At 34.7% G+C, this 9,600-nt stretch overlaps 1 protein-coding gene across 1 annotated transcript; it reads right to left on the reverse strand.

The window, feature by feature from the left end:
* Positions 1-227: 227 nt before the first annotated feature.
* Positions 228-8,683, reverse strand: LOC145770922 (uncharacterized). The gene is made up of 8 exons (XM_082582665.1): positions 8,577-8,683; positions 8,182-8,359; positions 7,299-7,393; positions 6,756-6,921; positions 5,511-5,856; positions 3,771-4,646; positions 2,738-2,822; positions 228-950 (listed from the first exon to the last, which is right to left on the reverse strand). The coding sequence occupies exons 2-8, from the start codon at positions 8,320-8,322 to the stop codon at positions 887-889; spliced, it is 1,773 nt and encodes a 590-aa protein (XP_082438791.1). The 5' UTR covers positions 8,323-8,359; positions 8,577-8,683; the 3' UTR covers positions 228-886.
* Between the last annotated feature and the right edge of the window lie 917 nt (positions 8,684-9,600).

Below are 9,600 nucleotides of genomic sequence, written 5' to 3' on the forward strand. Positions count from 1 at the left end.
TCATCACCTAAGACTTCCGAGAAATGAGCAAGTTGTGCTTGCACAAAAATATACATGACATTGACTACAGCAACGTGAAAAAAGATTTCTAGCTAAGATATTTTGCCTTGTGCAATTATTAATTTTATATCCTTAGAAGTAAATTATCTCCTGATCAATCAAACATCGAGTCATAAGATACGAAATTTATTTACTGACAAGCGAAATCAAAATAAACATATCGCCACGAACTTTAAATTACAGTTGCAGGTACTCAGACCAAGGTGAAAGCATTATTATGCCGTAAACATAGGTTGAGAAATTTTACTCATGATAAAATTCGTTAAGCTTACAAGATAAAAGAACTGGATAACTAGCAGCGCACCAAGAACTTAGATTTGTAAAAATGTCCAAGAAAAACACTTTGAAGACTGAAAAAAATGTTTTCTACAAACTTTCAACAACATTTTCAAGCAATTTTCTTCAAATTACAACTAGTTTTACGAAACACTATTTTTTATAGAATACGTGACTTACTTTTGAAAATTAATGTATTTGCATAAATCTTTTCCAAGAGCAAATTAGGTGTAACCTGGCACATTGGCACTTTCTTTGATTGATTTTGTTAATTTTTTAACAGCTTTTTTGCCAAAGATCTTAGAGCGAAAAAATGTTTTGATTCAAATTGACAGGACATTGGCTAAAGATTGTGTGATTAACTTTAAAGAAATCCTTGTCAGATATTGACATTGTTCTGAATTGGAAACAAAAAGATGGCAAAAGAAGATTGCATTTCATGCTACAACAACAATAATAATAGATAAACAACACTGCGCCCCAAATTGTCATAAACAATTTGCATGACTGAAGATGATTATAATCAGTTCTTTTTGTTTGGGTCACCTTTTTACGTGCTGGTAGCTTCTGATATACTTCCACTGCATTGGGATCCAGAAGGAGTAGACACATATCTGCACAAAGTAGTTCACGTGAAATCAAGCAACACAACATCTAGCAGCGTACATAGATTTTATAAAGACTATACTTAGATACAGAATCCACATTGTTACTCTTTCAAATAACGGAAAAGTCAAGCACATATTTTGATCATAATTCATGAATAAATAATATTTGAAAGAATATTGTTTACAAACATATAATTTAGAAGATATTAAATTTATTCTTACATTGCAGCAGAACTATTTTCATATACTTTAGTTTTTAAGGAAAATCAGCTTAAAATGTCAGTGATCTAATTTGTGCTGTGTCTGTGTGTGGTTGTTAGTCGGGACTAAGAAGACAAGTAAAAACACAAAAACTAACATTTCAAACTTAGACTTTATTGATAGCAATTAACAACAATAAAAAAAAAACAGATAATGAAAGAGAAAAGTAACGAAACAACAGACAATTTACATGATAATATGAAGATTAAATCGTATAGTTCACAGTATGGTTACCCAAAATTCAGCTTCTATAGATTTTAACAACATTCCGTTTGTAGCCTACACATTTATATGGGTCTTTGTATTCCCTATCTCGTATTGTTCCAAAACGACAAACCATCTTAATTTAAACATTAGCGAAACTTATAAGCGTTTTTTGAAATTTCAAATTATTATGAGACACGCAAATAACGTGTGAGAGTCCAGTTTTTAAAGTCAGGGAGGTCAGCACAGAAGGAAAATTAAACCCCCTCTGTTTAGAAAAAAAAATAGCCTTAACTTCAAATGCATGTCAAAAAAACAATAAAAAACGCACCATAAGCTTTTAAAAACTCAGTAATCATCCGCAAAAATTACTATTTGTTTGCATTGAGTTTTTCTTTCTAATGCAGTGATTTTCAACCTGGGGGGTTGCGACCACTGTGGGGGGGCGAGCCGTTTTTCAGAGAGTTGCGAGAGGCCCGAAAATCCAATGCATCTTTTTCAATTCTTTATTGATAGCATTGTTTTTTTTTTTGCAATCGACCGTTTCTCGGCCTGAGGTTATTCAATTTCAGACGTTGCAAAGGCGTTAATAAAAGGAAAGCATGTGACATTTTTCACATAGTTTTCGTGCGTTGCTTTGTGTAAACTAAATGTTACCAATAACCATGCTATGGCAAAAAATAAACGTTATTCGAAATCCTCTATCAAATATGGATTTGTCTTTCAGCAACAGTTCCACGCATTGACAAACTGGATAGATGCAGCACTAACAGTAACTGTCTCACTGAAACTGATTTCAATACATGCATTAAATAAAATCAGCCGGTGAAAATGCAAAAAAAAAACTTTTATTTTATTTTTTGTATAATCTAGCCAAGCTTGATAGGAATTGGAAATAATCTGAACAAACGTAGTAAAAGCAGCAATAACATTGCAAAAAGACGTTTTTGATTTCATAAGTTTACATTAGAACAGCGAAAGACGTAACTGGATGTCGGCATAAATCAAATTTGGTATGTTTTCATTGAATATTTTGAGAGGGAGTTGCGAAACTATGTTAATTGCTTCGAGAAGGTTGCCGTGCAAAAAAAGATTGAAACCCCTGTTCTGGTTGACATGCACCACGATCAAATGAGCTTTTTATCTGCAGGCATCAAAACTTTGTTTTGAAAACTTGGTTATTTCTGAGTGGACCTACTGTTCGTTCAGATACTTTTAGCTGATTTTTCAAAACACTTTTGTTTGATAATTTAGTTTGAACCATCAAACAAGCGTTATCCATTTGCACCATGCAAATCGATCAAACGAATTTCCACTGCAACACTCACCTATTTATTGAACTACTTTTCGTGGTTTTGCTGAGAACATTTACAGATCGTCCATCGGATGATGATGATTCTGTTTCATGTATGGCTGAAATTTAAACACAACAATTGAAATAGCGAAAAAAAATATTGTACCTTGCGGTGTTTCGATGTGCTTGGGAATACCTGGAACCAAGACTTTATTAAGCAGGAGTACCGTTTCAAGACAACGGAACGCTATTCAAGAGCGTCAAATCAAAAACCCTTACTGCAAGATCAACTCACTATACATAGATTTCCAGTCTGGTCACATCCCAAAGCAAGCTCAGGGTTGTGTTTTGAAAGCTACAAGTTGGTTTATTTCCAAGTGTACCACTCCTCGTTATATTAATTTCATGGAAACTTACTACTGCGTCAACTTCAAAATAATTACAAATATCACTAAGACTCGAGCTGTCGGAAATGAAAACCACCATTTGCTTTCATTTGTTTATAATCTGATGATAAAGCAAAATCGAATCATTTACTGTATGTCGCAAAATTTGGCCGAAAGCAACAATTATGACTTTATGAAAAATGGAACAAGCCATAACAAAAAATTGAAAGCAAATTTTATGCAACACAGTATAATTTTAAACGTGTTGCCGATTTTTTATCTCGCCTAGTAAATTTTTAAGAAAGGAAACGCAATAAGGAAGTGAGCTGCTGCACAATTAAGCAACTTTGAAAATTTCCTCGCAATATAATTATACTGGCAAGAATACTGTATATTTAGCCTATAGTCAACACAATCAACCACATAAGAAAAAGAATAAATGTCCCATCATTCCCTTCAAATATACTGCATTGATTGACTTAAGTAACAGGTTTGGAGCATATGATTAAAAAGGAACAACTTTTGTCAACCGCATTACATTGAATTTCGACAGGTTTTGAACACGTAGGCTAGGGCTAGGCTACTATATTTTGTAATGGTTGGTCATTTTTTCATCATTAAGCTGTTTTAATTATAAAAAGCTTGGTCGTAAAACTCACAAAACAACAAGTTTTCTGTTACCTTGAGTGTGATGGCTCCATTGAAGGTCAACAGTTGATGCTTTAACTTCAACGTGTGTTTTATGTGGTAAACTGGCAAGTCCGACAAGCTCTTGAAACTTTTGGAAAAATCGATTTTGAGAAATCGAACAATTAATGCCATTCGGATTAACTTCAGGATTAAGTTTTTCAGCTTGTGGACGATTTAATTCACTGCCAAAACCATACTGTCCGGAAACTGCCATTGAAATATTTTTCGGCATCACGTTATCGACCCCGTTCCTGATGTTGGCATTGTCACAGGCATCTTTGTTTCGATCTTCCAAGAGCAGCTGTTCTTCTCGAAGGTTGTTTGATGATTCGTTGCTTGTTGCAACATTGGCTAGCGACCATATTTTGGGTTTTTCTTGTATTGTTCTTTGTTCTGCTGAAGACGACGATGAGGAAGATTCGTGTGATAAAGATCCAAGAGAGGGTGGGTTGCTTGGTGTAGAAAGTGACAATTTTGAGTCTTCTGGAACAGCACTTCTAAAGGGGTTAACAGGAAATGCTTGAAGAGCTTTTTGATACTGAATTTGCTCGTTCAAGGCAGCCAAGATGTGAGAAGGAAGAGAATGTCCTCTCGATGCAGCCATTATTGATGCCGCTGCGGCCGCATGACTTAAAGGTCCGGAAATCATATTATGTTCAAGAGGAGCTCCGGAAAAATGAGAAATGGATGTAGAAATGGGAATCGATGGTCGAGCTATTGCTGACTGCAAGGTGGGGGATAAATGGGTCGCAAACGCGTCGAACGATCTTGTTCTACCTTGATTGGAATATGAATCATTGCTTTGTTTTGAGAGACGAGATAAAGAGGCAAGCTTCTTAGATTCATCTGAGCTGCTCCGTTCTTGTTCTGAAAATAAACAAAACATGATGCGCTCTCAAACTTACGACCTCACTTAATAGTGCAGCCAACTAGCCTAACAATGCCAACTAACATTTTTCCAATCTGCAGACTCCGCTGTTGATTTGGTGCCATAAGCTACTGGGTATCAAGGTAATTTTTGCATTACAGTTTCGGTTATCTTTTTTCAAAATTTTGTCATCCATTTAATAGCGCAAATATTTACTTCAACATAAGATTATTGTTTTGCTAGAAAACCTTAATGTCGATAAAGAAACCTGAGCATCATACGTCTTGCTGACGCTGTGCATGTGCGGTGTATTTCCTATGCATGCAATGAAACTTTTTCTAAGTAAAAATCTGACTTGATTGGTCAGAAATAAGATTAAACCAAAAATTTAATTCCCTAATTCCACCAAAATTGAAATAGTAGGATATTTTAGTTACTACTAATTTTAAATGACGGCAACACTGGTAGTGGGAAGTAACTCAAAATGCCTAATAAATGTGGAAAAATTGGATTTTATTAGATTTTCGGCAGTTTTAATAGCATAAGTTGCAATAATTCTATTGATTAGTTAGTCAATCACGAATGCGAATAGCTTTTAGAAGCAATTATCCGCCATTTTGCTTAGACTACTTTATGATTGTTTTAGTGCCATTATGCTTTATACTACACTTCTCTCAGGGCGACATCACATCTAATCTTATTACATCTGGTAAGCCATTTAAAAAGTATGACTAAGAACGAAGTTATGAGAAACTAGATGAAGATTTATACATAATTATTGACAATTGAGCATCTTTAAGCAAATAATTATGCATATCGATTTTTGATTTTTGTCAATTCTTCAGAAACCCTTTAAAACTTACCTGACGAAGTTTGTTCTTTTGCTTTTTTTCTGTAGTCTTGTTCATCATTAGGAGACATTCGCAAAACCTTGTCTTGACCTTTACTCTTTTTGTCGTTAAAAAGATCCTCTCCACCTTTGTTGCCAATACTCGGCTGTTTTTGTCCAAAGGTTTGTGGGAGTAGGCTATCCAAAGACGACATAGGAGAAGATGGCGTTCGGCAGTGAGAATTTCCATTAATCTGAAGATCATCTAGCGGAAGTTCGTCATCTTCTTCGTCATCGTCTTCGCAGCGATTACGTGGTGACCACGTCATTTTGTTTTCTTTTTTTAGTCGCCTTCGTGCATTGGCGAACCAGGTGGAAACCTAAGTAACAAATAAAAATTATAAGATGATAGAAAGAAATCCTTTTAATTCCGTCCATGATGGTGACACATAATTTCAAGCAGCACAAATAATATTTTTTGAGGTGTTCAGCAATATTAACTTGCAATAACATAAAGAAGCAACAAGCTTGCTCAGATCTCCCTGTGATGAGGGCAAAAAGGTCAAAACTAACTTTAAATGTTAAAAATGAAACTGTAATTTTTCAGCAAACAATAACAAGTAGGCAAGTAGCCTATGCAAGAAAAAGTAAACTCTGCAGGGCAGCCTATTTGCAGTTTGGAAAGTATTTCAAAACAATGCACAGCTGAAAGAGACGCAGAAGTCGTTAGCTTTGATTGCGTTATCTTAATATCGTAGAGTTGCTGTGATCCGAACCAAAATTAAAGATGGACAATATGACAATGCATTTCCTCCATCAATTGATGATAACTTCGAAGCTTTGTTACTAACATAATGTCAGTAAAAAATGTTTGTTTGTATTATTCAATGTTTGTAAAAGGTTTGGATAAGATTATTGATTTTAGGTTTCAAAAGACCAAGTTTGAACTTTTTGAAGGTTCTGCAGCATGCGTGACTGAGCACCAACCAAACTTTCACAAACGAATCTCAGCTTTTTGTGATGATAAATTGCCTACGTGTTGCATCAGCAGGTGGTGAAGCCAAATGTAAAGCAAAATGTAACAAACAAAATTTTTTATTTTTTTTGTTTCATTATGCAAAAGTGCAATGGTAGTGTAAAACGGGATGCATTGTTAAATATCCATTGAAGCAAATAACAAACATTACAGTAGCAAGCAACAGTCATTTGGTTAATTTAGCCTACATCTCAAGACAAGTAGACCTGTTGTCCTCATCCTAGTAAAATATATAACCAGTACCTGTGTTAAAGTCATTTTAGTTATGATCGCTAGCATTATCTTTTCGCCTTTGGTCGGGTAGGGGTTCTTCCGATGCTCATTCAGCCAGCTTTTCAATGTTGATGTTGTCTCTCTGGTCGCGTTTTTGCGTCTGGCACCATCGCATAAGCCTATTGGTCCAAAGCCACTAAAAAATGAAACAAGATTAAATATACATCGTTTTTAAACTAGCAAGTATTATCAAAGCACTCTCAATCATTTGTCAAAACACACAATTAATCACATTGTCCTACAACAAAGATAGTTAAGTTTAATATTAAAAAAAAAAACACTTTTAATTGAGAATCTCTGGCATATTTATTATTACAACAAGACAAAAGTGCATGGTAGCCAATACACAGTAATTTTTCTTTCAGAATGACACTTAGCCTACCTACAGAAACCGCGACATGAGCAAAAAATGAAATATCGAAGGTGTTAAATTTGAAATATTGTGCATGCCCTAGGAACATTTCTTGGATATTTCAACTGAAAACAAACAATAGAACAAAGTTTTGTGCATACCCGTAACCATAGTGAGCCGCCATGTTGGGATCGTAATAAGCTGCAGCAACACGAGAGAGTCCAATCCGCCAAGCGTCTGTGTTATCACCGGGCGTCTAAGAAAAACGAACAAAAATGAATTATTGTTTATCATGTACAGTTTGGTTATCACTTATCATTCACAGATGATTCAATCCATTCCATAAACAGCCAATAAAATAGGTCATGTTTGTCAAATTTATATATTTTCTTCGGAAAGAAAATAATCTTTATATATAATATCTATTTGAATAAACCAAACATATCGGTTACCACACAGGATTGTTTTATTGACTGTTTATTTAATGGTTGAGTTGAATCCTAATTGATGATTTCTTATATTTTTTTTCTCCGCAACAACCAAGAATTCTGATTAGGTTGAGAGAAGTTATATTTCACTTTATTGCTTCACTTTATTGCGAAGTTGCAACGTAGTGACTAACTTAAATTAGTAATTTCTACAAGTTGTACGCTATATTATCGTGTGGTTCCCAATGAAAAGATAATATGCACTTATCTACATGAACAAGGTTTGCTTAAAATTAGGATTAATGCTAATAATAAAAACAAAAACAAACCAAGAGGAAGCAACCAATTGTTTCTTATCAACCAACTGATGGGAAATACAATACTTCTTGTAGACTATCCCAACCATATGTTAGCGAAAATCATCAAAAGCTTTTGTTTTAGACCAGCATTCAATCTTTTGTTTTCAAGAAATGTAAATATCAAAATGGCTTACCAACCTTCAAGATCTTAAATCACAGATTTGTTCTAAATTTTTCATGTTGGCTGGGAAAACTGCAACGTAGAACTTCGGATTATCAGCATGAACAATCTTAAGTATAAATTACGTATATCTTACCGCTCCTGAATAGAGAGTTGATGCATTTGGCGCTGCAGCTGCTGTTCCGTATGGCAGATAGCCCGCAATGGCTGGCGACGGGTAGGGAGTTCCGTACAGCCCAAGGCTTGGCAAACGAGTTCCTGCAAGGCGGGCATCCATTGGAGAAGACCAGAGATCGTAAAGTTTAGACAAAAACCTAAAAAATATTTAATTCATTTTTTAAATGAGATAAAAACTTTTCGTGATTTTCTGCAACAAACTCCAAAAGGTAACAGAAACACGTAGGCTACCAAAAAACATCCGAAGTTGCTGAATTACAAAAAATACATATCCAAAAATACATTTCATTACAGAAACAAATTTTTCTTGAGATATGATTAGTTACAAATCGACGTTGTAAATAGACTACTTACTTTCCGGCTTTCAAACCAGAACTAACTTTTCTCTTGGCTAGAAATAAAATCCGTTTTGAGGAAAAGGAAATAGTAAAAATAGACTATTGTGACAAATCTATTTTTACAGTCTGTTTACAGTATGAACAACTTCTGTTGGTAAAGAGTCAAAACAAGACATTAAAAAATGCAAAACGCTCTCTATATCTTGAACATATTATAATCCTGATTTTTAATAGCTTTAAAAAGGCACAACTTGTGTGTCATTGAATGGTTGTCCTGACCAAACAAACTGATGCTGCCTTTTCTTCATGTGACAATGTGCCATTTGTGAAACTTCTGTCATTTTCGCGTTTTTACTTCTTCAGCTTTCTCTTCCTTTTGACATCTGCTGTCTCAGAACAAATTACAGCTTGCTTTCTGGTGTCGCAAATATTGTTTTTCAAGTGTTGAGGCAGAGCCCTGAAGCGACATCATGCGGTGAAAATTTATCTCAACATATTTAAATAGTCACCTTTCTGACTTTGGGCATTATTGTTAACCCACGGTCAAAAAAATAAAACACAAAGTTTCCTATTTTTAAAAACATGGTTTGAGGTTGATTTGTAATTTGCTTCAGTGTTGTTTAGAAAGTTTACAATTTAAAACCGGAGTAAAATCGTGACAATGAAAGAAGCGAATAAAAAGCATTTTGTCAAGATTATCAATCTTGCAAGTACCCAAGGCCCAGAGATGGGCGTAATCTTGATCTTCAAAATCACTTTTATTTTGGTGATTTTGATCTTAGTGTGTGATGTGGTGATTTTGATCTTAGATCTTGAAGAACAGTAAGATCAAGATTACTTGAAAATTGAAGTTTGCTTACTAGATGAAGGCATATTTTCAGAACTCGTACTGTAGGCCTACAAAGTAATTAGTGGCAAGCAGGGCTGTGGAGTCGGGAAAATATATACAACTCCAACTCCTCGGTTTATAACTGGCTGATTCCTGCTTTAGTATTGCCAGTTTTATCTGAATTTTTGTCATTTTTTTAAATTTATTTCAC

This window comes from Aplidium turbinatum, chromosome 5 (genome assembly GCF_918807975.1).
Source record: "Aplidium turbinatum chromosome 5, kaAplTurb1.1, whole genome shotgun sequence".
Taxonomy (NCBI): domain Eukaryota; kingdom Metazoa; phylum Chordata; class Ascidiacea; order Aplousobranchia; family Polyclinidae; genus Aplidium; species Aplidium turbinatum.